Source organism: Micropterus dolomieu, linkage group LG11 (genome assembly GCF_021292245.1).
Source record: "Micropterus dolomieu isolate WLL.071019.BEF.003 ecotype Adirondacks linkage group LG11, ASM2129224v1, whole genome shotgun sequence".
Lineage (NCBI taxonomy): Eukaryota > Metazoa > Chordata > Actinopteri > Centrarchiformes > Centrarchidae > Micropterus > Micropterus dolomieu.
The window spans coordinates 19,523,392-19,550,722 of NC_060160.1; the positions used below are offsets into that span (position 1 = coordinate 19,523,392).

Below are 27,331 nucleotides of genomic sequence, written 5' to 3' on the forward strand. Positions count from 1 at the left end.
CGGGGAACCGAGAAGCTGGAGGAACGGAGGGCACAAGGCTGGAGGCTAGGGGGGAGGCTGGCAGACGGGTAGGTGAGGACACGGAGACGGGGGGCCAGGCGGGGTGCGAGTGGAGAAGCCGGGGGGGGGGTGTCGTGGAGGCGGCGAGAGGAGGAGGCAGGCGAGCGAGCCCGGCTGGCCGAGCTGGGAGGCAGAGGTGAGTGAACCTGGCGGGGAAAAACACAGAGACAGGGTTAGTAGGCAAGAGGACAAGAGGCAAAAGGAGTATAAGAAATAAAGCCAGAACGAAGCGGCGACACCAGGTCAAGAGCTGCGACGATCGAGCGAGGGTGGAGTGGAAAGCCGGGGTTGATATACTGGCAGTGATGAGGCTGATGGCTGGCAGGTGCGGCGGCCGGGGATGGAGGTAAACGAGGTGCAGGTGTGGGTAGCCAGCCGGGCTCCGGAGCAGGGAGGGAGAGAGCACACACACAGAGAGAGAGAGGAGGCACAGGGGAAACCAGAATGTGAGGGAAAGGAGAAACAGGACACTCACCGACAGCCGGGCTGCCACCGCGACAGAGAACAGTCAAAAGAAAGAAAAGCAACTGTTGAGTCCAGCATGCACACGTTAATTCAGCGCTGCGCAGCGCCTCATGAAGTCAAGTAGTAATGATCATAGCCTATTTGAACAAAAGAGGGCGCCACAGAGTCCTTGTCCCCACTAAATAACGTTTGTGAGGTGGTAAGACATGACAATAACTGGAACATCAGTTGAAAATCAGAAATAGGCCTACTAAAGATTTGTTGAAACAGTTTAGTTCTGACTGCTCATTCAAACCTGCATTCAGGACAAACTTTCATCTTTAGGTTACTAAGAAAATACTTTTTGGGCCCTGTAGGTTTTGGTGGCTCTTATCAAGATCAACCTACTAAAATATAAAGGACACTTTATTACTAGTGACTGACAGCTTTGTCCATGTACAGATTTTTCAACTGGGTTTGGTAATTCCACTTATAAAAACGTAACTATGCACATTAATAATGGCACCTGCAGGGATTAATATTCTGCACTTAATTAGCTGGAATTGCACAGAACATTTTGTATCCGTCTTCCCGGGGGGCTGTGGGCGAGAGCGCCGTCTTGCGTCCCAGGTTGGTTGAGGGAAATCCCATGAAGAGACGCTCTGCTTCTGGCTGTGGCGGTAGGTGCTGGACGAAGGCTGCGTCCGCTGTTCCTGAGCTGTCGCGGTCCTGGAGTCGGCGGGGGAGATATCGCTCAAACGCCTCTCCCTGAGTTTTGGCGTGCTGGAACCTGTTGACGACAGCATCCACTGCTTCGCCAAACAGGCCAGAAGGCGAGAGGGGCGCATCCAGGAGAAAAGCCCTCTCCTTCCCCTGGATGCCCAATAGGCTGAGCCACAGATGGCGCTCCGTAGCCACCAAAGCCGCCTTGGATCGGCCGATGGAACGGGCCGTTTCCTTGGTCACACGGAGAGCCAAGTCCGTCGCTCTACGGAGCTCCGTCAGGTCCTCCTCAGAGGGACCTCTCCCCCTACGTCAAAGTCCCGAAGGAGATCGGCCTGGTATGCCTGCAAGACAGCCATCGTGTGCAGGCTGGCACCAGCTCGACCCACTGCCATGTAGGCCTTGCCCACCAAATCAGACATCATCCGACACGGCTTGGTGGGGAGCGCCGGCGTCCGGAGGGATGAGGCGAGGTTGGGAGAGAGGTAGCTAGCCAGTGCCTCCTCCACTTGCGGCATCGCTCCGTAGCCGTGCTATCTGATCTCTGTCACGTTGCCTTAGTCCAGCCGGGGGGACGTAGACAGCTGTGCAGAGAAGGGTTTGTTCCGGGAAAAAATGGTAGGGGCTGATGCGGGGGTGGCACTCGGTGTTGCAGAAACCGCTCGTCTAGTTTGCTGCCCACCGATGGCTGCTGCACTGCCTGTGGCCAATCAATGTGCAGCTTGGCCACAGCCCGCGTCACCACTTCTAACAACTCCTCATATCCTGGCGAGGGCTGATGACGTTCTGTTTCCCTGCGCCACAGCCCACGTCACCACTTCTAACAACTCCTCATATCCTGGCGAGGGCTGATGACGTTCTATTTCCCCGAAGTCATTCTCCATGCTAAGCACATCTAGCTCCTCAGAGCCAGATCGTGTCAGCCTCTCTGGACTCACCCCTCGAGTGGGAGAAACCGAGAAACGGGCTCCCGATCGGGGACGGGAAAAGGCCTCAGCCGTTCCAGCACCCACGGCGATCTCGCGTTGCGATCCCCAGGATCGGAGCCGCCGCGACGCACCAGCGACCGCGGGGCCTGTGCCACGGGGTGAGCGCATCCGACCATCCTCTGGAAAAAGAGCCGCTCGAGACCTCAGCACCCTCAGGGGCAGGGCCTCGCAATGGTCGCAGGCAGCCCCCTCGAGAGCTGCCTGAGCATGCGACATCCCCAGGCATGAGACGCACATCCACTGTCGGAATCGCTTCGACATGATCTGCTGCTTTGTCTCGACTTCAGGTAGGATGATGGAGCTTCCAAACATAGCCAGAGTGCCTGCTGAATAGAAAGAAGCTAATGTGTCCTATGTGCCGGCGTGCTTATATACCCTCTCCGGTTACGCCGTCACACACTACCGTTCTAGTAACACCAATAGGATTGGAGTAGTTTCATTCATAGTTCAGCCCTGCCACGCCCAGAGGCGTTCCCATAGTGTCGTCACCGACGCAGTTCAAGTTCCCTCGAAGGGGAACAAATGTGAATTGTCCAAAATAAAAGTAACTTAAGCTAAAAAAAAACAAGTGTGGTGTATAACATATGTGCATTTGATGCATAACAGTTTAACATAGCACTGTAGCAGCTGGATAGAGGATTTAGTGACCTTTTAAGGGGAGAGCAGAGGTCAGTGGTTAGGTGGAGACTCAGACCCTTATATGGTGTCTAACAGATGCCTAAACATGTCCTATATAAGCTGTGTTTGATGTACAGAGAGACAGAGTGGTCATCGGGCTGGGTCACTCTCCAAGCTGCTGCAGAGCTTGTAATTGATGCTGAACTCCTTGATGATCAAGAACAGTGTCAAGCGGATTTCTTCTCAACACATCATCGCAGCATTATTGTTCGGACACCACACAAGCTACTGATTACTGCATTATATTCCATTATATTTTTATATTGTGAATTGTCACATGCGACGTAAATTTTTATTTCCATCATAAATTGAATGTTAGTGATTAAATTAGATATGAGTTACAAAGACAGAAATGGTAAATTAATGCTATTCCAAAGTGTGTGCGCGGGCCCAACCCAGTCTAAAGTATGGGCAAGCCACATATTTAAAGTTATTATGTCATAATTGAAATGCTTTACTGACACTAAGTGACAGGCCCATGTGATGATTCACATTCCAGTGAGGAGTCAAAACAAGTGTTGAATGAAATATGCAATCAGAAAAGGGAAAATGATGCATCTTCTAATCCATCCCTCTCACAGCATCTCAGCTCGCCTCTATAACATGCAATAAATTATTCCAAGTTTACATCTTTGCAAGTGTGGTCTGTGTTTACATTATAATAACAGTTACATTATAATTATCAGTGTATATCGTTACAGAATCCAAACCAGCGTTTGATGAGACGGTGTGTGTTCTTACAGCCTTTCCATCTTGATGTTCGGCACATTAAAGGTTCTGAAAATGTTATGGCTGATGCATTGTCTAGAGCATAAATTTAAAATGGTTACAGTTCCTGTTCTCATCTGTTTCCAGTGTTTCTTTCTCCTATCTCTTAAATTGCTTCTAAGGTACCGAGTTGCTGAGTGGGAGTTGGTAAACAGGACTTATGCGGAAAAGGTAATTGTAACATCCAGAGAAACCATTGTTCATGTGATCAATCCTGTACTTAAGGAAAATTTGATATTCTAACTTTAAGATTTGAATGTAATTACCACTCCACTTGGTGTTTGTGAGTTCCAGGCTGTCTATGGGCAGAGCCAAGGCCAGGGTCGTCAGGAGATGTGGCTCACTTGTTCAGCCTGGCTGAGATGTATTTAAGATGGCTGCCAACTCGCGCTCTTTTGATTCCCACCGCACCATGCACCACCCCTGGGACACGCCAGCTCTTCAGTTTTGATTTATTATGTAGCTTTTCTTTTTGCACTCACTACATCTTACACTATGACACTCCTGATAATACTGATTTTCATGTTTGCCTTGAAGTTTGTTTATGTTTAGTTGGTACAATAAAACCATTAAGCTTATGTTTGCGTGAGCTTCCTCTCTTTGTTACAAGCAGGAGCCAACTTTTAACACAGTATACATCTCAGTGTTTTTGTTTTACAGTCCACAACTTTACTGTGGCCAGATATAACAAACACTTTCATTCATTTACTCTCTCAGTCCTTTGAGGTGAACATTATGAGGAATGGAAATAATTACAGACGACACACTGACCCAGCATCTTTCACAGGTTTTAGATTTATTGACATTTCAGCTGTCTGAGATTAAAAAGCATACTTGCCAACCCTCCTGATTTTCATGGGAGACTCCTGTTTTTCATTGCCCTCTCCCGGGGTCACAATTCTCTTGATTTATGACAAATGTTCACAACTTTGTGTCTTTCATTGCCTTCATTACTGTTTTTTTGCACTGACCAACTCCTATAAGCACTACAGCTCTCTCTCTCTACTGTGTCCAATTTGAAAACTAGCATTCACGTGACGCAGAAGAGTGCACCCCCACCCCCCACTGCCGATTTTGGAGGTCTCAAGGTTGTGAAGTATGAATTATGCTTTTTAGTAAGTCAATTAATATATTTTGTAATTTAAAAAAAATTGTAATTAATCTTTTTCCTTCATGATTTTCATCTGATAAAGTTTGCCAGCCACCCCACTGCTCCTTTCACTGCTGCTCCAGCTTCTGCTCCAGCTTCTGCTCCAGCTGCTCCTCCAGCTGTTCCTCCCACTGCTCCTCCCACTGCTGCTCCAGTTGCTGCTCTAGCTGATGCTGTGACTGCTGCTCTTGCTGATACTCTAGCTGCTGCTGCTCCTGTGCTAGTTCCTGACTGACATTCCGTGATTTTCTGATGAAGCTAGCCATCCATCCCACTGCTGCTCCAACTGTTACTCCAGTGCCGGCCACAGCTGCAGTGGCAGCTCCTGACAGACCAGCTGCACCTACAGCAAGATTACACAGGTATTTTTTAAAATCAATTCTAGGTTTGCAAGACACTTGTGCACTTTAGAAAGACATGTTAGGGCACATATGTGATTATCATTCAAGCAATGATAATCTCACCATTAAGATATTTTTTTTAACCACAAGGTTAAAATTATTTTTAAGAAGCAGCCACCGTACCTCCTGCAGCCGCCGCTCCTGCATTTGGAACTGCAGCAGCAGACATCATGCTGGCAGCGTAGGAGCCTGCTGCTCCAACTGCTGCTCCAACGCCGGCCACAGCTGCAGTGGCAGTTCCTGACAGACCAGCAGCACCTAAGATTACACAGGTTTTCCATCTAGGGTATTGAGCTACAGAGAAGCTGAGAAATGTTAAATGAAACTAGCACTATTATACACAGTAGTGACATTATATTCTACCTAAACAATGTAATGTAAACCCAAAGCTATTATTCCTTGATATTATCGTTTCTTTCAATTCCAGGTTTGTGAGACACCTGTGTAGGTTGCATTGTTTCAGAATACAGATTTCACAATTCGCCACAAAAATTGTTTAGCCTCTTTAGCCTCTCTGGGACCACTTATGACTTGATTTGACAGGTCTACAGTGTTTTTGGATCTTCACCTTGTGAAAAATCTCATTTTTTTGCAATTTCACAAATACAATAAAGGTTTTACAAATCTGAAAGTGGGTTTCAGACTGCTTTAAGGCTTGGCCTATGTCTAACAGGCTTTCACAAACATAAAGAGGTGCAAAACGGAGGATCGAAGGATTCCCATTGACTTCAATGTTGCAATAGTAAGACACACAAATCACAAGAGTAAAATTCATCTGGAAAAATCAAGTAGGCCTAATGGTGTTCTCAAAGCAGAACGTTAAATTGAAAGTTAATACTACAAGTTTAAAATAAACTTGAAAAATAAGTAATGGTGTTTAGGTCTACCTGCTGCCTGCAAAGTAGCCACTAAACCGCCTGCAGCCACCGCTCCTCCGTTAGCAGTTGCAGCAGCAGACATCATGCCGGCAGCGTAGGAGCCTGCTGCTATTCCAGCCGAGGTGAAACCTACACCGGCCAAGGCAACAGGAGCTGCGACCACCGCACCTGCTGCACAGGGACAAGAACACAGCAGAGGAAACGCTGTTGGTAAGTGTGTTCATTTGTTAGGCCACTGGATCGCACATGACAGCCTAACATTATGTTTAGTTTAACATTTGTGTGTGTGTTAATCATTCGTAAACACAGGTGATCCATAAAACTTTTCCTCACCTGCTCCTGCTCCAACGAGGAGTGCCGTAACTGAAACAAGATGAAAACAGAAAACAACATTTATAGCTATACATTACATTTGCTATGGTTACTATCATTTTTACATTTTTATAAAGAAAACATACAAGGAAAAGGTACAAGTAGGCCTAGTCTAATTTAAACAAACTGTATCTGAAAGGAAAAGTGAAAACTCACTAGGGTCCATGCTATTCTTCTCCGTACTGAACTGCGCTGGTTTATACAGCCTAGGTTTGGTTTCTTCAGAAATTATAGGGCATCTCAGAGCCCTCCTCCTCACTGAAACCAAATGAACTCAAGTAAACATTTCTGAGGTGGTAAGTCAGGACTATAACTGGAACATCGGATGATCAATCTGACTATGTCTTATTTTACAGGTATATTTTGTGAAATCGGGGGTTACTAATAGGGATTACTATAAGGCAAGGCAAGGCAAGTTTATTTGTATAGCACATTTCAACAACAAGGTAATTCAAAATGCTCTACATAAAACATAAAAGCAACAGGGAAATAAAAAAAAGTTAAAAAAAGTTTTAAAAAAAGTTAAATAGAAAATAAAAACAGGCAGGTCTCTCATCTTTGCTTATTTTACTCCTTTGATTCCCCATCTCCCACTCTATCGCCCCCTTTTTTTTACACTCTAACTCTAACCCTAAGGGGACTCTAACCCTTATTCCTTAGATACAGTCATCACTGTAAATCCAGATTGTCCACGCTACAAACTCTGGTAAAAGCAGTTGACAGCGGACCCTGCTCAGCAAGTTACATAGGGACTCTAAGGGGAGTCTAAGGGGACTCTAACCCTTTAACACTTTGGGATACATAGGGACACTTAGATACAGTCATCACTGTAAATCCAGATCATCCATGCTACAAACTCTGGTAAAAGCAGTTGACAGCGGGCCCTGTCAAAACAGGGACTCTAATCCTTGTAATTCTACTTGGCCCTATTAACTGAGGATCAGACGTGTGAGATGGTAGAATCAAAAGAGCACTCTAAGCTTTTTAAATAGTGTTGATGGAAAATCTTAAAACAAGGAAAAAGAAAACAGGACAGTAAATGTTACAGTGCAGTGTAAGTTATCAATCTACTAGTTAAAGGCAGTGGTAAAAAGAAAAGTCTTCAGTCTTGATTTAAAAGAACTGAGAGTTTCAGCAGACCTGCAGTTTTCTGTGAGTTTGTTCCAGATACATGGAGCATAAAAACTAAACGCTGCTTCTCCTCGTTTAGTTTTGACTCTGGGGACAGAAAGCAGACCTGTCCCAGATGACCTAAGAGGTCTGGATGGTTCATAACGAAGCAGAAGGTCAGAAATGTATTTTGGCCCTAAACCATTCAGTGCTTTATAAACTAACAGCAGGATTTTAAAATTGATTCTCTAAAAGACAGGAAGCCAGTGTAAAGACCTCAGAACTGGAGTGAGGTGATCCACTTTTTTGGTCTTAGTGAGGATGTTCTGAATCAGCTGCAGCTGTCGGATGGATTTTTTAGGGAGCCCTGTAAAGATACCGTTACAGTAGTTGAGACGACTGAAGATAAATGCATGGATAAGCTTTTCCAGGTCCTGCTGAAACATAAGGCCTTTAATTCTTGAAATATTCTTCAGGTGATAGTAGGCTGACTTTGTAATTGTCTTAATGTGGCTGCTTTATATTCAGGTCTGAGTCCATGACCACACCAAGATTTCTGGCTTGGTTTGTGGTTTACCGATTGAAGCTCAGCACTGACTTTTAATCGTTCATCCTTGGCTCCAAAAACAATAACTTCAGTTTTATCTTTGTTTAATTGAAGAAAATTCTGGCACATCCAATTGTTAATTTGTTCAATACATATCATACAATCTCCTGGTGATATAATCTGAGCCAATGGAAGCATGTAGATGTTAAACAGAAGAGGCCCCAGAATGGAGCCTTGGGGAACTCCACATGTAATTTTTTTTTTTGCTCAGATGTGTAATTACGTATAGACACAAATTAGTCCCTGTCCTTTAAGTTGGATTCAAACCAGTTTATTACTGTACCAGAAAGTCCCACCCACTTTTCAAGTCTGTCGAGTAATATGTTGTGGTCTACCGTTGTGGTGTCGAATGCAGCACTGAGATCCAATAATACCAATAAGACTGAAATTCTGCCACTGTCAGTGTTCAAATGGATGTCATTGAAGACCTTAACAAGAGCTGTCTCAGTGCTGTGGTGTGGTCGAACTCCTGTTTGGAAGACATCAAAACAGTTATTTAGTGCCAAGAAAGCACTAAGCTGTTGAAAAACAGCTTTTTCAATGATTTTACTTAAATACGGCAGATTTGATATGGGCCTGTAATTGCTCATAATGACGTGTCTAGATTGCTCTTTTTTAAGAGTGGCTTAATGACTGCAGTTTTCAGGTCCTGTGGGAACAAACCTGAGATGAGAGACGTGTTAACGTTAACAGTGTTTCCTGTAAAAACACAAAGCTAGAGAGTGTGTGTGTGTGCATGGGCCCAACCCATTCAAAAGTCTGGACAAACCACAATTTTAAAGTTATTGTTTCATAGCTTTAGTGACACCAAAGCATTTACTGACACTAAGTGACAGGCCCATGTGATGATTGACATTCCAGTGAGGAGTCAAAACAAGTGCTGAATGAAATGTGCAATCAGAGAAGGACTGAAACTGATTGTTGATTCTCTCATCACACTTCAGTTTTGTCTGTAATGATTTTTGTAACATGAAAGAATTCTCCCTTGCCCTGACGAAAGATCCTTCTGGATCCCTAATCCATCACTTTCACAGCATCTCAGCTCACCTCCATAACATGCAATAATAAATGCAATAAAATCAAATTCAAATTCAAATTAGCTTTATTGGTATGAATGTATAGCAACAATATTGCCAAAGCTATACATAAAGTACATAAGGACAATTAATTTCATACATTTCATTAGATAAGGAAAAAACAGCAGAAGTTGTGTCTAATCTACCTCTTTGCAGGTGTGGCCTTTGTTAGTAAATCAATATTATCAGTTTACATCAGAATACATGCCAGTGTTACTGTGTTATTACTGTGGTCAGAATAAAAGTTAATGAATATTTTCATTCATTTACTCTCTCAGTCCTTTCAGGTGGACATTATGAGGAATAGAAATATTTACAGATGACACACTGACCCAGTATCTTTGACAGGTTTTAAATTTATTGCACAAAGCATACTTGCCAGCCCTCCTGTTTTTCATTGCCTTCTCGGGGTCATAATTCTCTCAATTTCTCCCGATTTATGACAACTTAATTTTTTTTCATTGCCTTCATCACTGTTTTTGGCACTGTACAGCACCTATAAGCCCTACAACTATCTCTCTCTGCTTTTTCCACCGAGATAAATAGCAGGTACATGATATAAAAGAGTGCTCACAACCCCGTACTTGTTCTTTCCTCATTTTCATCTGATGAAGCTAGCCAGCAATCCCAGTGCTTCTGCCACTGCAGCTCCAGCTGCAGCTCTAGCTGATGCTGCAGCTCTTGCTCTAGCTGATGCTCCAGCTGATACTCCAGTGGCAGTTTCTCACAGACATTCTTTGATTTCCTGGGGATGAAGCTGGCCATCCATCCCACTGTTGCTCCAGCGCCGGCCACAGCTGCAGTGGCAGTTCCTGACAGACCAGCTGCACCTACAGCAAGATTATACTGTTTTTAAAATAATCAAGTCCAGGTTTATGAGATATTTGTGTAGGTTCTTATGTTGTTGTTGCACTTTAGAAAGACATGTTAGGGCACATATGTGTTTATCATTCCAGCAATAATCATCTAACCATTAAGATAGAAATCTTAAAACCACAAGTTTAAAATTAATTTTAAATATAGCCGCAAGCAGCAATTATCGGGATCCAAGGAGGACACCAAAAATGCAACATTTGACATTTTCAGAGGAGAAGACCAGATGTAGATGACTCAAGAGATTAAAGTGATAAAAGAAAAGCCGTTTTCAAGATAATTGCAAAAATGGAAACTTGATTATTACAGCATTACTTTGAGGTCAATGAGTGTCATTATATGTGCCTGAGTAGTGGGAAGAATTTGCGGGAGAAATTTTCACTGGATCCAACTAGAATAGGCAAACTTTTACTCACTATGGCTGCATTGAGTAATTGACAACACACCACATGGTTGTTATCTGCCATCTAGATCACGTGTCAAACTCAAGGCCCGCGGGCTGAATCCGGCCCGCCACGTCATTGTATGTGGCCTGCGAAATCTTTAAAGATTCACGATTGTCCTAAAATAAAAGTCTATGCCGCCATAAACTACATCTCCCACAATATAGGTCAATTTTGTGACCCGAGAAGTGACGGCATCCCGCCACTAGATTGGGATGTTTCCAAACCCTCTACAGTAGTTTTCCGACAAGTGGAGATGAGAAACGTATACAAACAATCACTAAATGTCCAAGACGAAATAAATTTATGCAGAAGGAAGGCAATTTCATGAATGGTGGGAAAGTGAATATATGTTTGTGCTTCAAGGAGAATTTGTGTTATGCTCGTGCAGACTACACGACTTTCAGCGTCAGCCAATGGCCGTGCTGATCACACTACACAACTTGTCAACTTACTATGTGACTGATCGGTGACAGGGGGTCACACACTACATGAGCTGACGACTCTGTCACCCGACGCTGGTCTCCAAACCACGTTTTGTCAAGAAAACACACGTGAAATGTCAAGCGAAAAGAATCTGGATGAAAGAATGGATTAGCACACGCAGGTAGCAGGGATTGTCTGAGCTACAGAGAGAGCTGGAAGGGAGTAAGAAGTGTTTTGCAGTGAAAAAGTAGCTGCCTGCTCTGCCAGCTCTCACGGCTGGATGTGGATGTCGAGTCGGCTGACTCCTCCAGATATTTGGCATGTGAGATATCTTGCAATCGTCAGTGATGTGTCAGAAATGTGTCGGGGAGCCGTTTTGGTGCATTGTTGAGTAGCCTAGTCTGGCGGCTGCAGATCAACGGCTGATTTACTCCCGATCACAGCCTGATGGTCGCTGAATTCTCCGAGCAGCAAATCGGGCTAAAAATGCGCTTTTCGCATTTGTGGCACGCCCTAGTGGCAGAAGATCCCAGGACTGCTCAGCGAAGCTCGGACTGAGCATCCAAACAAGTGCTCCTCATCCAATTTTGATTTGCGAGAATTTATGTAAAATTGTATGTTAAGAAACCAAAGTAATGATTATTTGTAAAAGTAAACTGATTGACATATCAATATTCTTTTGATAACTTTAGATCAGTCCGTAGGTAATCCTTGCAAAGTTTCTGAACGACTGGCTAAACGGTGTTTGTCAAGTTTGCAAAAATAGGTTTTGGAGAAAAGTTAGAAAAAGAAGCACAATTTGTCATTTTAGTGCAGAAAAATTCAGAGATTAAAATGATGTCGTGGAAATTATATTCCTGGTGAGGGATTAAGCAAATAATTGTGTGCCAAAGTGGGTTTGCGCACCACTTGTCCCATACAGGTTATTATCTATAGTACACCTTCTAGTTTATACAAGTGGTTTTTTTTGTAATTTACCATAGCTTGTTTAAAAGTGCACCACTTACTATCCCGGGTTGTTTGTGTTTGCATTATGTTACAGTCTACAGCAAAGCATATGATAAGTTAAAGTAAACACACATTCATAAGTTAGTTTCAGCTCCATTTTATTAGGTTGCAAGTTTAAACCTGGTTTCATTTTTTTCCTGTGTTAATACTTACAATTGTTTGTTCCTTTGTTCAGTTCGACCATGCAGGACAGTTGTTTGGGGAGGGGCCGGCCTAAGCATTTCCTGTTTTATAGGAATAGGGTGGTCATGGATGACATCACCGGGCCAAACCAAGTAGAGGGTTTCTTCCTTTAAAGGAATGTTTTTTTTGGTTGTTTTTGGTTATTATAAATAAATGTGTAAATATCCCTGACCTGTTTTCTAGTCAGTTGGAGCGGAGTGAACTAGTAACTGAATTCCAAATGTTAAGAGAGTTCTAGGTAGTAATGTTATGGAGTAGATCAACCTGCATCAGAAAGGGATGGGCTGAAGCAGTTTGGGTGTGAATTGAACAGCCTATATAAATGGAGGGATTTGTGCTCCCAAGGGGGGAAAGAGGTGAGGCTGTGTGGTTGTTAACATGTGCCTTTTGTTAGTGGTGCTATAAGTTTAATGAGTTATTTTCTTAAGTCTGTTTGTTTGTTGTGTACTGCAGACCACTGTAAATAAAACAATCACATCTGGGAACATACGATGTTTGAGTCCTTCCTACCACCTTCCTAGCCACTCTGGTCAGGCTACACCACAAATTGAGTTCCAACCAACCGTTGTCTTTGAAGACTTTATTAACATCGGGTCTGGCCCTGAGCAAAGGGCTGCATCATCATTTACACAGTCTAGGTTTCTATGTGTTGGGGAACAGAGATCCTCTCTCGGGCTTGAATGAACATTCTAGGAGAGGAGAGGAACAACGAGAGGAAAACACCAACAATCTCACAGCTCTGACCTAAACCCTAGTAAATGTGGACAGACTAACATAAGGAGTATAGGAGAGGAAAGGTTAAGGATAAAACACAATACGTATCTATAAGCCATAACAAAATTAGTTATAACAATAGTAATAATAAAAATGGTAAAAGAACATACATAAAAGATTAAATGTAAGAGGACACAATTTTCTGCCTTAACAGATGAAAGAAGCTGTTTCGAGACAATTGCAAAAACGTAAAGTTGATTGTTACAGCGCCACCATGAGGTCAATGAGTGAATTTCTATGCGCCTGAGTAGTGGGTGGAATTTACAACCCAACTGCCACTTTTGGTGAGTTTTGGTCTGGCAGTTTTTGCTGAAGGAACTTAACTAACTTAAGAAAAAAACAAGAAAGAAAGAAAGAAGAAAAATAGATTTTCACAAATCTGAAACAGTGTTTTACAAAATCTTGACAAACTGTGGCAGTTTAGTTCAGATTTGACAGTTCTAGGTATAGGGATAGACAGTATTTACGATACATGTATTTAAAATACGTGTTTCAAATACAAATAGGATTTTATAATTTGTATTTGAGGGTTGATATGAAATAGCTTTATATTTTGTATCAAATTACTTTAGTGTTTGTACTTTGTAGTTTAAAAATATTGTAAAATACTTAAATCATAAAAATGCTGCTTCTAATTGGTTCAGCGATTTACCCAGACTTGTTGAGATCAGAACAGAAAATTGATCCAGAGCTGAAGAAGAAGGTCAAGGTGAGAAACGGGTTGCCAGCTTTCCATCGATTTTTAGCATAAAATAATTCTTAACAGTTCATGTTAACTTTTGGTGTTTGTTTTAGTACCCTAGGCTAAAATATTTACCGATTTACATAATGTTCTAGCTCAGGGGTTTTCAAAGTGTGAGGTGGGGGGCTGCAAACTGCTTCAGGGGAGGCTCAGTGAATGGAAGTGAAACAATATTACATTACTTATTGCATTAGTTATCAAAAGGAGATCACATAGCCTACATGGGTGAGTCTTCAGAGATACAGTAGTTTTTTGGAAACTGTTTTTCCCCCATCAGAGTCAGAAACTAATAAATGCCTTAGGACCTCCCTCACGGTCATTGTAAATGTTTCCTGCTACTTTCAGCGCTTCTTAAGTTTCTGTCGGTTGTGCACGAAAAAAAATTATAATAAAGCATTTTCATAGTTGTTATAACATAAGGCTACTTTTACAATGCCATGTGATGGTGTAACTTGTTCAATGCACACATATGTGCCTTACTGTCATTAACAACTTTGTGCTACAACGCAGTTAAACAGCAGGTTGTCAACCCATCCCCCACTGGATTGTTGTAGCTCAGATGACGCAAAGAAGGCCCTACATTACCAAACAATTATGACTCATTAGAGAACTGTTAGTTAAACATTAAACTGTTGGCAACTTTAAAGCTAACCTTCATCTGGGCGTTCACATGTTAATATTTGCTCTGTTAATATATGTCAGATTTATCAGAGAAACGCTGTAGTTTTCAAACATTGTCCACCTAATCAGCTGAGTCAGTGTTCTGGTGAAGGGATAAATCCAATAGACCGACAGAGGGTTTGCCAAGTGATTTCATGGTACCTTGGAAAAGCATTACAAGTATTTTTGATACACTTAAATGAAGATTTTTTTTGGTAAGAAAAGTTAAAACTACTAGATTAACATTCATAAAAAAAAAGGTTATGGTGTTTACCTGCTGCCTGCAAAGTAGCCACTAAACTGCCTGCAGCCACTCCTCCTCCGTTAGCAACTGCAGCAGCTGACATCATTTTAGCAGCTATGGAGCCTGCTGCTATTCCAGCCGAGGTGAAACCTGCAACCCCAAGAGCAACAGGAGCTGCGACCACCGTAACTACTGCACAGGGACAAGAAACAACAGAAAAAACGATGACAGTGTGTTAATTTGTTTGGCCACTCGATTGCACACGATAGCCTAAAATCGGGTTTAGTCTAACATCTACATGACTTTTGTAGATTAGTGTGTATTAAAATCAGTTGGAAAAGTAAACACAAGTGATCCATAAAGGTTTTTCAAAGACTTACCTGCTCCAGCGATTGCAGTGACTGAAACCAAATCAAAGTCATTTTCTATGGTCACTTAAAATCATTATTACATTTTTATAAAGACACATACATTTGGAAAATGTATCAGTATCATCAAAGGAAAAATTTAAACTCACCACGGTCCATGGTGGTCTTTCTCCGTGATGACCATCGAAGTGGACAGTTTTATATACCGAGTGTTAGGTTTCGTTTCTTGACAAATTAAACTATGTTCATATCTGAACACGCGCTCTGTGAGGGCGTCACCGAGTCCCTGCGTCAATTTAACCCAAATGAACTCAAGTAAACATTTCTAAGGTGGTAAGTCATGACTGTAACTGGAGCATCAGATGACAAACAGAAACAACTAAAGAGTTGTTGAAACAGTTTAGTTCTGACTGCTCCTTCAAACCTGCCTTCAGGACAGACTTTCATCTTTAAGTCACTGAAAAAAATACTTAACTTTTGACCCTGTAGGTTTTGGTGGCTCCGATCAAGATTAACGTAATTACTAAAGTACAAAATTAAGTTTGTATATTTAAGAGATCATACAAGTGTTGTTCTAGCATGCAGGACCTGCAGCAACTTTGAGGATATAATGTCTTCACCATTTATGTTCATGTACACTGACAGTTGATTGCAGTAAAAGGTGAAAACTCAATTAAATCTTGATGCAATACTAGACTCTTATCAGTGAAGTCCCTCCTCAGTTGAAAGTCCCTTCATGATTAGTCTGGGTGAAGTTAAAAACTCATTTTCTTTCAGACGGGCAACATCTGAATCCTTTGCTGTTCAAGTTTTCAGGAAACAGGTGAATATATCCAATGATGAGTGTCATAATAGACACAGATGCAGTGGATTATTGTCAATAACTGCATTTATATTAAGCCTGTATTCACAAAAACAGAAACAGACCATACTGACATGATGAAACCTACTCACTCTGGTTGACCTCCTGACTTTTCCTCTGACACAACCATGAGGATGACATTTCACCTCATTTTACATTAATAGCCACCTGGAATTTGTTTTCAGTACAACATGGGGAAAAAAACTCAGTACGCAGCGTCAGCAGCACAACACAAAGGAAGATGTAACTAAATACACAATAAATAATAATCACAATATTCCTAGATAATGAAGAGCAGAATGTATCACAATGCCACACACAAAATTTTGTCCTTTGGTGCAGAAAAAAAAAAATGTTTTGGTGGAAAAGGACCTGTAGTGCCTCCCAGAGGGCAGAGGCTGAAACAGACAGAGAGCAGGATGAGATGGGTTACATATTGTACTTGCCCATTTGATTCTGCATTTGTTGTACAGTGGTTCAACTGATGGGAGCGGAGAGCCTGTGGTTTTGGAGCATCTGTTGACAATGGGAGTGTGAGCGTCTATGCTGCTGTTCCAAACTGTTGTAGATGTACTGAGGACACTTTCAATGATGGCTGTATAACACTGAAGGAGGATTCAGTGGTTTTGAGGAAGAACCGTCTCTGCTGGGCTTTTTTTGTTTATGCGGTCTGAGAAATATTCAATTGTATGACAAGAACTGTAAATGAGTCTGTGATGAACATAACAGAACTCCTTGTTTTGGGGTATGAGGCCTATTGTGCTTGTAACATCAGCATACTGCAGGATGGTTACTGAACTATGCTGGGCTGTGAAACTGTTGGTGTATAAGGAAAAGAGCCCTGATAGGCACCAGTGCTGAGGGCCAAGGGCCTTAACCCACTGTCTCCTTCACCACAGGAAACAACAGATCCAGTGGTATGGGCTGATAGCAAGTATGGTGTTAGAGGCACTAATCCATATTCCAACAAATCGATCAAATGAATGTAAAGTAAAAGGTGCTGCTCTTATGAACCCACAGCTGAAAATTTCCTAACTATGCAGTTCCCCTCTGCTGTATGAGATTCATTGGATTATTCATCAGTGTTTTGGTTTTACAGCCCACAACTTTACTGTGGTCACAAAAAAACCAACAAAAAAAAAAAACAACTTAGTGAACCAGTGAACACTTTCATTCATTTTCTCACTCAGTGCTTTCAGGTAGACGTTATGAGGAATGGAGATAATTACAGATGACACGGTATGTTTTTAGAGATTTAATGCATGAATACATTCAATAAATGTATATTTCAAAATCATTTATTCTTAGATTTTTTTGGTGAAGAAGCTAGCCACCCATCCCGCTGCTGCTCCAGCTGCTGCGCCAACACCGGCCACTGCTGCAGTGGCAGCTCCTGACAGACCAGCTGCACCTACAGCAAGATTACACAGGTTTTTATTCAAGGTATCCAGTCACAGAGAAGCTGAGAAAGCCTTGCTCTCAAACCAACAGGCCAACACAGTAGTACTATTGTCATCACAGTATATAGTATTATTAAATTGTACTGTGTTGTGTTTTGTTGAATACTGCACTATTTATCCACATAACAAACAAATAAGTTACACTGTGATATTTAGTAAAGTGAGAACATTTTTTCACATGGGACAGAGAGCTCATAGCCCACGATTTAGAGCTTCTGACCCAAAGAAACAGAGAAAATCCTTGGGCCACAGTGGAAGCTCCTTTTTCCTAAGAAAAGGAGTAGACCTATACATTACACAAAACAATCTAACAGATGTTCATTCTGGCCCAAATACTAGTACACATGTAGGCCTACAAAAAAATAATATATATATATATATATATAATGATACAGGAGGATTATTTAAGTGCATCTATGTAGGCCCTACTTTAATAACCCCCGATAGAGATCAGGAAGTGTTGGAACAGAAAATTACCTTGTCTCTATTGTGACATTATTGTTGTTTCAGTTCCTGGTTTGTCCATGATACCCCTTTGATTACAGTTCCGGTATTGATCATCTCACTATTAAAAACAATCACCATAAAAAAATCAAGTAGGTTAATGCTGTTTACCTGCTGCCTGCAGAACAGCCACGGTGCTTCCCGCCGCCACCGCTCCTCCGTTTGCGACTGCAGCAGCAGACATCATGCTAGCAGCGTAGGAGCCTGCTGCTATTCCAGCCGAGGTGAAACCTACACCGGCCAAGGCAACAGGAGTCGCCGCCACCGCAACTACACCGACTGCACAGAGACAAGTGCGTTAAAGTCAGTCTAACAAATCAACACAGGTGATCCATGAAGACTTTCCAGACTCTTACCTACTCCTGCTCCAATGGCGGCAGCTTTTCCTGAGACAAAGGATAGAAAACAGAGGTTAACGTTTCATCTGGTTTCATCAAAGACAGTAGCTATGGTATCTTGGCATTGTTAAAATTATATAAGGAAAGCACAGGCTATACGTTATGAGAAAAGAAAATAATCACTAGCGTCTGCGATACCTACCAGGACCCATTTCTTCTAGTCTGACCAGTTTTGGTTTCTTGGGAAATGACACTCCAGGAGGCTTTATTCCTGCTGAACAGAAGAGGGCGACGGGGATCAAGAACAGGAAGTTGAAACTCAACTAACTATGGATTTTTTAAAACAACTTTTCTCTTAACTCTAGCTTATGACATTAAAAAAAATCTTAACAGTATAAAATAAGTGACATTGCACCTCTGTTGTTGTTCAGCGTCCAGCTGACCCGATCACGTGGTAGGCTTTGCGCAGGCGCGTGGTGTTAAGGGCTGATGGAGAGAAGATGCCAACTGCCATCATCTCTGTGTAGTGCAGGAGAGCTGCAAAACCGGTCATATTTACCGCAGACACCACAGACTCCGTTGTCTTTCAGCACAGCTGCATGTTGCATGTCTGACACGAGAAGCCTGATGTCTGTGGCAAATGCGAAACACACTGTCCTGAATCCGGTAAGAGGCTTATTATCATTATCCACATCCCTCTGATGCCATCATGCGATGATCAATAGACCCTCATGTAGCTTATTAATACAGCTTGTTACTGTGTGCAAGTCGCTGTGTTGTGTTTGTTCCTGCTAATATATGACACACAGAGGCGTTTCATGCTAGCTCCCTCATTTCATGTCTTCAGCTGCAGTCAGTGCAGGTTTCCGGTGCTTTAACGTCAGCTCTCCACCTCAGGTGATCCCATACACAGGGCCCATACCTGGAGGTCTGCACCCTGGGGAGATCATCATCGTCCAGGGCACCGTGCCCCCAGATGCTGACAGGTAAGATGTAATTAAATTAGAGAGGTATACTGAGGAGGTGCCACCCTTAAGGATATGTGTAAGATTTGATTAGTAAACCCCAGAGCCTGTGATACTTTCATCTGCAAAACTTCAAACCCTGTGTGTAGTTCAGCAAGGGCAGCTGTGGCTCAGGGGGTAGAGTGGCCGTCCACTTATTGGAAGGTCGGTGGTTCGATCCCTGCATGTTGAAGTGTCCTTGGGCAAGACACTGAACCCCAATGTATGAAATGTAATGTATGAACGAGTTTCTGTTTCAGGTGAGCAGTTGGTACCATAGCCTCTGCTCATCAGTGTGTGAATGTGATGTGGTGTGAAAGTGCTTTGAGCGGTCGGAAAGACGTAAAAGGTGCAATACAAATACAGACCGTTTACCGTTCACTGTGGGTCCCAAAAATGTTTCAAACTATAGCACTCGCCCACCTATACAACACACAGACACTGGCAGCCTTCTCAGCTAAAATGACCACATGGATTTCTGTTCATCTCCCAAAATTCAAATCCAAATAAAATGGATGTAACTTTATCATTAACTAAAATGTATAAGCTTATTCTTAATCACCCTGAAAAAACCCTTTTGCTGACTTAATTGAACTAGATTTTGTTTGTGTAATTTTGCACATAAGTAAAATATGCTGTTGGTTATATTGGGTAATGTATATTTTTTGTATTTCATGTAAAGGTTGGCTTTTTTTAAGGTGTTGATGGACAATGAAACATTGTAATGGACAAATCCGTTTGGGAACAACTAGTCTAGTTCTGTGGGCACAGTGGAGTAAAATCTGTTTTGTCCAGCATATTTCCCCTCACAGTTTTTAGATCCATTTATAATGACATCACCTACAAGATCAGCTTGGATTTGTTTTAGCTCAGCTATGACTTGAGTTGTGCCTCCTCCGCCTGGAGGTCAGAGGTCAGATTTGGCCACAGCGCAGTGTGTTGCTCAAAGAAACTTAAGCGTTATAAATACTTGTTGTCCTCTGGCTGACCATCCAGTGACACCGCACCACACTTTTGACTCCTCAGCTACTAATCTCTGTGGTTTGTCACACCCTGTTATGTCAGTTGTGGTTGATTAAACACAACCTTATTTGAAATTATGCGCCATGTGAACATAAAGTAAAATAATCATAAACCCTCTCTGCAGGTTTCAGATGGACCTGTCGAGTGGCTGCAGCACCAAGCCACGCTCTGACGTCGCCCTCCACTTCAGCCCTCGCTTCGAAGGCTCGCCCTGTGTGGTATGTAACTCCCTGCTGCAGGAGAGCTGGGGCAAAGAGGAAACGCTCCATCAGCTGCCCTACAAACGCGGAGCCCCCTTCGAGACCATCATCCTGGTGCACGAAGACGTCTTCAAGGTCAGTGAACCCCTGCTGTTGAGAATGAAGGATAAGCCTGTGTAGTACTTAAAAACAACAAATGCGCACAGCAATGTAAGTAACAGAAAAATAGGATACTGAAAGACTTGTCTTCACCCATAGGTGGCAGTAAATGGTGCTCACCTGCTGGAATACAAGCACAAAATCCCACTAAACAGGGTTGACACATTTTCTATATCTGGCAAAGTCAAGGTGCACGCTATTGGCTACATCCCAAACTCAGTAAGTAGATTTCCCATCCCTTGTTTGCTTTATTTTGTCCTCAGAAGCTGATCACATGTGTGTTTGTTTTATAGACATATCTGATTAATAATCTCTAAATTTTGCCTTTTCTCTCTCTAGGCAATATATTCAGAATCAGGTGACTTGGTGAGTTTGTTCTTTTTGCGTCATCTACACAAAACCTCTGTGCCTATATGTGCCCAGCATCTTGTGACGCCACTAAAACTGGAGCACATGTCCTCAATGATTCCTCTGTTTGTGCACTGCAGACTGTTTAATTTAGAATGCGCCCCTCAGACTTTTAAAGGACAAATCTGGTTTATTACAACTTGAGCCTTCAGGCAACCAGACAGATGTAAACAAGCCAACAGCTTAGATGATCTAAACCACTTTATTTGGCAGTAAAATCCAAAGTGTAATGTTGGTGATAATCTGACTACTTGGATTGTGACTTCTAATCTAATCTAAACAATTAATTTGGTAACTGTAATGTTACTATTACAGATAGGAAAGATGACCAGAACTATGAAAATAACGCCAAAGTTGTAATAAATTGGATTTTCAGAGGGACCCAATAATCCACAGCAGTCTCCTCTATTCCAGAACAAACACATCTGCAGATTAAAAACCAGTATAAACACTGAATGTTAAAAATCAGCGTTTCTCCGATGCTGTTCGGCGGACAACAGGATGCTGAGAGCTGAGCTACTGCTAACGTTCACTCAGCTTATTTCTCAGATAACTTAAGATCCAGACATCCGACGAGTAAAATCCTTCATCTGGTTAAAATATACAGTAGTAACAACTAAGATCTACAAAGTGTATTATTATAAAAAATTGGCTTAAAACTGACAGATTCTGGCAGAACACCACAACAGTAATGCATGCGCAAAGGCAATATGGCGCCATTGGTTGGTGACCAAAGGAAACGCACCATTACCTTGACTGAAATTAGGGATTACTATAGTTTTGAAAATTGTTGGAAACATTTGGTATTATGTAAGTACACACCTCAACAAAATACATAACATAGGTCTAGTTGTTTTCAGAAATTTTAATACGGAAAATTTATAGATTTTAACTTTAATTGATTAGTTGATCGGAAAAAAATTTTAAGCAAAAATGCCAAACATTTGCCTCAGTTTCTCAAATGTGAGTTACTGCTTTAATAAATAATGTATTTGAAGACGTAACCTTGGATTGTGGGAAATTATATTGGGGATTTTTCACTGTTTTTCTAGACTAAATGATTTCCTGAGAAAATAATCAGCAGATTAATCTATAATTATAATATATTCTTATTCCAGAGCCTCCCTTACAAAGGCAGTATACTCAAAGGACTGATGCCTGGACAGCACATCACAATCAAAGGACAGGTCAGCATGTATCCTCACAGGTAAAGTACCAGAAGAAATTCACCTCAATGTAACAAATAAGAGCAATCTGCATGTCTCGCTGATTTGAACTACTAATGTCAATTAACATTTCCCTCTGGGCATTTCTTAATAAAAAAAAAGAAAAAAAAGATTTACCTTCTAGTCCACGTGTCTTCCAGTTTTACAGTGAACCTCCGCAACAGCAGGACAGAGAACATCGCTCTTCATCTGAACCCTCGCATGAAGTCGGGGATGTTCACCAGGAACTCGTACCTGAGCGAGTCCTGGGGTCAGGAGGAGCGGGAGCTGCCCTTCTTTCCCTTCTCGTCAGGGGAGTACTTTGAGGTAGGAACCACCTACAAATTTTATTTTGAAGGGCTTCCTGCTGTATCTGTGTAGGGTGTTTACCACTTTAGATTTGTAATATCTAACTATATGTCTATGTGCTTAGAAATAATTGACCTATCCTCAGTGTTTTGTTTTTTTTGTCAGATTCTCATCCTCTGTCAGCCCCACCAGTTCAAGCTGGCAGTGAATGGCTCACACCTGTTTGAGTTCAGACATCGGGTGCAGGACCTGAGCAGCATTGACCAGTTGGAGATCATGGGGGACCTGGAGCTCACTGATGTGAAACTGTGGTGACTCGGGACTCTAGACTTAACATAGAAGCCAGCGTTAAAGACACTGTTGTGTTCTGGTTTTTGATGCTAAATTAGCTTAGCCACAAAGACCCAGACAATGGATGCTGGAAATGGCAAAACCTGTGCTGATTTCAGGTTAGGTTAGTCTTGCAGCAACCAGAAGTCTGATTTTAAGCTAGTATAGCATTTTTGGTGACCAAGTAGCATGGGCTGGTCCTGCCATGGAGCATTAATGGTCCATGTTTCCAGCCCCGGCTAGACGACTGATGCATGAGTTAGCTGTGCTGGAGCATCAGGCTGTGAGCCACCATGACTGTTTACAGCTACAAGTTAGGTTTGCCTTGGTTCATTTCTTGTACTTTCTCTAGTGCATCTCTGCTGTGATATGCCATTAGTGCACTGTATAATTAAAACAGGAAATATGTGTAAATGTTATTAAGCACTCAAGAATGAAACTAAAGGATGCCATTCTTTTGGAGCAAGGCCCAATAAAGACTAATTTATTGTACAGCTAATATAAAACGATTGGAAACATTTGTCATCATTACTAAATAATTAGTAGTGGTTACTTTTTCTTTTTGAACATTTTTGATGTATGGTCAAAATCATTTTCATCTACAGTTTATTTTTACATAAAATGTTAATTAAATAGGACGTGCCAACTTACGGTATACCCACATTTAAGTTTAGTCTGCTATTAAAGGTCGTAATCCTCAGGATTCTTTAACACATGATAGCGTCCCATGCTCTTTTGACATTTAAGTCAATTTAACATGTAATGGTGCAGCAGAACTCAAGCACAGTGCAGTACAGGGTCCTTTTAAACTATTTCAATACCCTAACAAATGACATTTTGCAATATTTATGCAAGCTATAGAATATAGTAGAGTCCTGCATCTGTGACCATGTCTTGCCTCATCGCTCTCCCACTCTGTGCTGCAGTTATCAATCCTGCTCCAAAATGAAAAGTAAAAAAAAAAAAATCAAACATCTGGGATATTTATTTTCCAATGTCACGTGCCCACCCCCCGCCCCGTCTGTTGTAACTGTTGTAAAATATGTACGAAAACTCTTCCCTATGTATCAAATGATTTAATAATAAATAAATGTGTTGCTATTATCATTTGTATCCACTGTATAATGTCAGTAGGGGGCGGTGTAACAGGCTGCAAACACAACATCACGGGGTCTTCAGCTAAATATTCCTCTTTCTGCTCCAGCTAACTATAGCTACAGGAGGTAGATAGTCGCTAACCTTGTCTTACAACCATTCGGTGCAGCCGAAGTAGCACAAAAATGTTGGGTTTTTTTGACTGAAAACCAGTCTGCTGCGTCTTGAAACAAGGCCAAGTTAGTTGACAGAATGAAACAAACAGTGAATTTATGGGCTGGAAGTGCTAAAAATGCTCTGTAGAGCTGAGGAGGACATCTGCAAGTCCTTTACTAGTGTCTAATGACTGACTTGTGTCTAATCATTTTATTAGTTAAAATCTTAAGAAAAATGCCACTTTCAACTGCAGTACCTCTGCTTTACCACAAGGTGGTAGAAGAGAATTAAATGTTGATCCACTGCCTTTTCCTTGCCAGTCAGTGAACTCTGATTTCTTTACTTTTGGGGGGGAGCTAAAGAAACTAATTCTCTATTTAAAAAGGCACACACAAATCACTTCATGTAAATGAAGTTAAATGTAACTGGAAATGGAGTCCTTCTTTAAGTCTGTACGCTTCAAAGGTTGGTGCTTGAGGCCTCCCAGGACTTGTCAGGATGAATAGAAGACCGAAGGACCTAAAGAGAGTCTTAACCTTGTTTGAACGTCCATAAATGTTTAGCAACATTCATCAGACAGGCTTGTTTTTAATCAGCCAAATGACCACAGGCGTGAGGCCTCACAAGATTCACTTAAAATGAAATGTAATGATCACATGACTCTCACATTAGCAAATATTATGGCTACTAAGCCTCAATATTAATGCAATCACATCTGATAAAAAGTTGGCGTTTTATTAATATCCACGGGAAATATAATAATTTGTAAGATTTGTAATAACCATGGTACAGTACAACAGTCTCTTATTTTTTTTTTTAAACATAGAAAAAGCAGGATGATATGCAACATGACTTCAACCATTGCACTGCTGAGAATGTCCAAGAACAAAAACAAAAAGGCAAAAGACACCGTCCAATCAGCAACAGGCAAATAGTGTTTGTTTTACAAAAAAACCTGTCAGACCTGTAATCCATTAATGGAAATTCATCATTTTGACCAAAAAAATGTCATGTAATGTCAAAACGCTTGACATGGTTCAGACCTACGCCACACAGAAAAAAACCCTCCCCTATCCAGTATCCGCGGGCTAATGGATTATTCTTCCCTTGAAGTTAAACAAAAAAAATATAAAAAAAAAAAAAAAAAACAGATGTCCGAGCTGTCATACAGGGCATCACACCAGAAAACATCTCCTCTCCCAGTTCCAGCAGCGCAGACGTTTTGGCAAGACATTGGCTGAGGACAACTGGTTTCAGTTCAGTTCATATAAATTCCATTCAGTTTCTAGCAGCTGAATTTAAACCACAGCCCTTTTCAGTTCTCAAGTCCTGCTGAGGCGAGAGCGAGTTGGTACAAAAGTGGCACAGGAGGGTTTCATGGGCTGGATGCATGTTTTCAGGAGGGAGGAGGTGGTATACATCCCTTTGTCAGACGGAGCTGAGCTTTACCAATCCTCTCACAGAGTCCTCATGTAGTGAGTCCTGGCTGGCTGGGTTGTAGAAGCCGGCCTGCATGGTGTGGCTGTGACCCAGGGGGCTGCCGCAAGGAAGCATACCTGGTGGCGAGGGCACTTCCTCTGGGGTAAGAAAGTGGTGGTGGCCCACCGGCTCCTGGAGGGGGTGGCTGTGGTTGTGTGTGTGGCTGTGTCCGTGCATTGGCAGCATGTCGTTGGCCTCGTGGCAGCTGAGGCTGGGGGTGGACGTTGGAGGCGTGGGCTGGCCGAGGGGGAGTGAGGTGCACGGGCCGCCCAGGGCGAGGGAGGTGCGGCCGGATAGAGAGCCTCCGTCTTCAGAGGTGGCCGTCAGGATGACTGGCTCGCTACTCTGCTGCTGGAGGAGAGGTGTGGCGGCGGCCTGCAAAACGAATTTGGTGCTCTGAATGCACTGGTCTTGGTCACACTGAGAGAGAGTGGCAGAAGGCAGAAGAAAGAGGGTGGGGACATGAAAGTCAAAGAGAGAGATAAGGTGCCAGAGGTGAAGGACAGAAATAGAAAACAAATAAGAGCGAGGCAGTGTTGAAAATTAGATGGAGGAGGAAAGAAGAAATGACGCACGGGATAAAGGAAAGCAGAACATGTGAGACGAGAAGAAAGGTGATTGGATAAGGGAGAGAAAAAGAAAGAAACAAACAGATGTTAGTACCCTTGTTAGAATGCACAGCCAAACAGAGAACCCATAACAACTCGTGCATCCGTCCCAGCAAAAACAGCTGAGATCACCAGACAGAGTTGAAATCATCATGGCCTATTGATCTCTATAGAGTGGAAATCACACGTCTATAACTGAAGCACAGTAACTGGGTTAGGACACAGTAAGTCATCAATACCATACATTAGCAACAGATTAGCTTTAACCCTATTAGCCCTTTATCACCGCAGAGCAATCATGTGTATTAGAGACCAATTACAGATGAAATATCTCTAGCTGTGCAGAGGTGACAGGACTTAAGAAGCCATTCAAACAAATAATGCCTCTCCTTCCATCCCACATCACTACCAAAGTCTGACTGACGAGAAATTTGAAGCACAGAGATTTGTCTCCGGACATCTCACCTTTCTGTCTCATTCTCACTGACCTAAAAAGAGCAGATTACAGATGTGATTTAAACAGAAGTTGAGCTACCTTTGACAGTAGAAGAGATGTGTTTCTCAGTATTATCAACCCTCTTATCTGCAGCACGTATCAACTGCTCTTGACTTATCACCTTTGCAAGCTTGGCCTCTCTCCAGGTTGTTTAAGGGACTAATTTGGGTCGAGGATTACTAGACTGAAATGACACTGAAGCCACGCTCACAGTAACGTTAGCACAGAGCTACGTCATCAATGGTGTGTTGGCTATAAAATAAAATGGAGTGGGGGGGGGGGGGGGGGGGGGGGGGGAAATCAGCGTCTTGTCCTTTTCTCTCTACTTTCAGGCCCACTCATGCTTTATAAACTTAGCTGGACTGACTCAGCACTGTCCATCCCCCATGGCAGACAGACACACAGTACAGAATGTACATAGACTGCTGATAGACTAACCTTGGAGAGCAGACAGCAAGTGAAGCAGCACAAGCCATGTCTTGGTTGGCTTTCACACGTGGCATTGATGACACAACAAGGATAAGAAACGTAATCCTACATTTACATCTTATAATATCATGTACAAAATGGCAGTGAGTCTACAAACACAACATATATAATGTGTACGGAGACAGAAATACAATATTTTACCAACCACTTTGATAATTTATCATGTCACAAAAATGCCTTAATTTGTAAACATTTCCTTCTTCCAGCTTCTCAGTGGATTCTATACTTT

The 27,331-nt window shown here is 42.3% G+C and overlaps 5 protein-coding genes across 13 annotated transcripts in view; 1 reads left to right on the forward strand and 4 right to left on the reverse strand.

Annotated features, from left to right (window-relative positions):
- The window catches only part of LOC123979421 (SH3 domain-containing protein C23A1.17-like), a 16,680-nt gene extending 14,569 nt beyond the window's left edge, over positions 1-2,111 (reverse strand). Inside the window, exons 1-3 of the mRNA XM_046063334.1 lie at positions 2,038-2,111; positions 300-530; positions 73-206 (exon numbers count right to left, since the gene is read on the reverse strand). Coding sequence (XP_045919290.1) covers positions 73-206; positions 300-530; positions 2,038-2,111 — 439 coding nt within the window. The remainder of the gene's footprint in view (positions 1-72; positions 207-299; positions 531-2,037) is intronic.
- A 2,330-nt stretch (positions 2,112-4,441) lies between these two features.
- On the reverse strand, positions 4,442-15,231 carry LOC123979240 (interferon alpha-inducible protein 27-like protein 2B). 7 transcript variants are annotated; one of them, XM_046063074.1, is made up of 9 exons: positions 15,127-15,231; positions 14,990-15,010; positions 14,640-14,801; positions 9,841-10,086; positions 6,620-6,721; positions 6,425-6,454; positions 6,101-6,259; positions 5,337-5,507; positions 4,442-5,155 (listed from the first exon to the last, which is right to left on the reverse strand). In XM_046063074.1, exons 1-9 carry the CDS (start codon positions 15,134-15,136, stop codon positions 4,881-4,883), a joined length of 1,176 nt encoding a protein of 391 aa, XP_045919030.1. In that variant the 5' UTR covers positions 15,137-15,231; the 3' UTR covers positions 4,442-4,880. The 7 variants fall into 7 exon arrangements, with proteins under 7 accessions (XP_045919030.1, XP_045919032.1, XP_045919031.1 ...); XM_046063076.1 differs by having other exon boundaries at positions 5,337-5,453; positions 6,101-6,262; XM_046063075.1 differs by having other exon boundaries at positions 5,337-5,471; positions 6,101-6,262.
- A 1,850-nt stretch (positions 15,232-17,081) lies between these two features.
- Positions 17,082-18,572, reverse strand: LOC123979423 (interferon alpha-inducible protein 27-like protein 2A). The gene is made up of 5 exons (XM_046063338.1): positions 18,557-18,572; positions 18,344-18,415; positions 18,160-18,189; positions 17,915-18,082; positions 17,082-17,250 (listed from the first exon to the last, which is right to left on the reverse strand). The coding sequence occupies exons 2-5, from the start codon at positions 18,351-18,353 to the stop codon at positions 17,144-17,146; spliced, it is 315 nt and encodes a 104-aa protein (XP_045919294.1). The 5' UTR covers positions 18,354-18,415; positions 18,557-18,572; the 3' UTR covers positions 17,082-17,143.
- On the forward strand, positions 17,895-23,883 carry LOC123979422 (galectin-8-like). 3 transcript variants are annotated; one of them, XM_046063336.1, is made up of 9 exons: positions 17,895-18,214; positions 18,573-18,807; positions 19,039-19,127; positions 20,293-20,503; positions 20,627-20,746; positions 20,867-20,893; positions 22,054-22,142; positions 22,302-22,467; positions 22,615-23,883. In XM_046063336.1, exons 2-9 carry the CDS (start codon positions 18,631-18,633, stop codon positions 22,762-22,764), a joined length of 1,029 nt encoding a protein of 342 aa, XP_045919292.1. In that variant the 5' UTR covers positions 17,895-18,214; positions 18,573-18,630; the 3' UTR covers positions 22,765-23,883. The 3 variants fall into 3 exon arrangements, with proteins under 3 accessions (XP_045919292.1, XP_045919293.1, XP_045919291.1); XM_046063337.1 differs by having other exon boundaries at positions 17,895-18,129; XM_046063335.1 differs by having other exon boundaries at positions 17,895-18,807.
- Positions 23,884-24,744: 861 nt separating this feature from the next.
- LOC123979424 (palmitoyltransferase ZDHHC14-like) overlaps positions 24,745-27,331 on the reverse strand; it is a 141,313-nt gene continuing 138,726 nt past the window's right edge. The window contains exon 15 of the mRNA XM_046063339.1: positions 24,745-25,929. Coding sequence (XP_045919295.1) covers positions 25,459-25,929 — 471 coding nt within the window. The 3' untranslated portion in view covers positions 24,745-25,458. The remainder of the gene's footprint in view (positions 25,930-27,331) is intronic.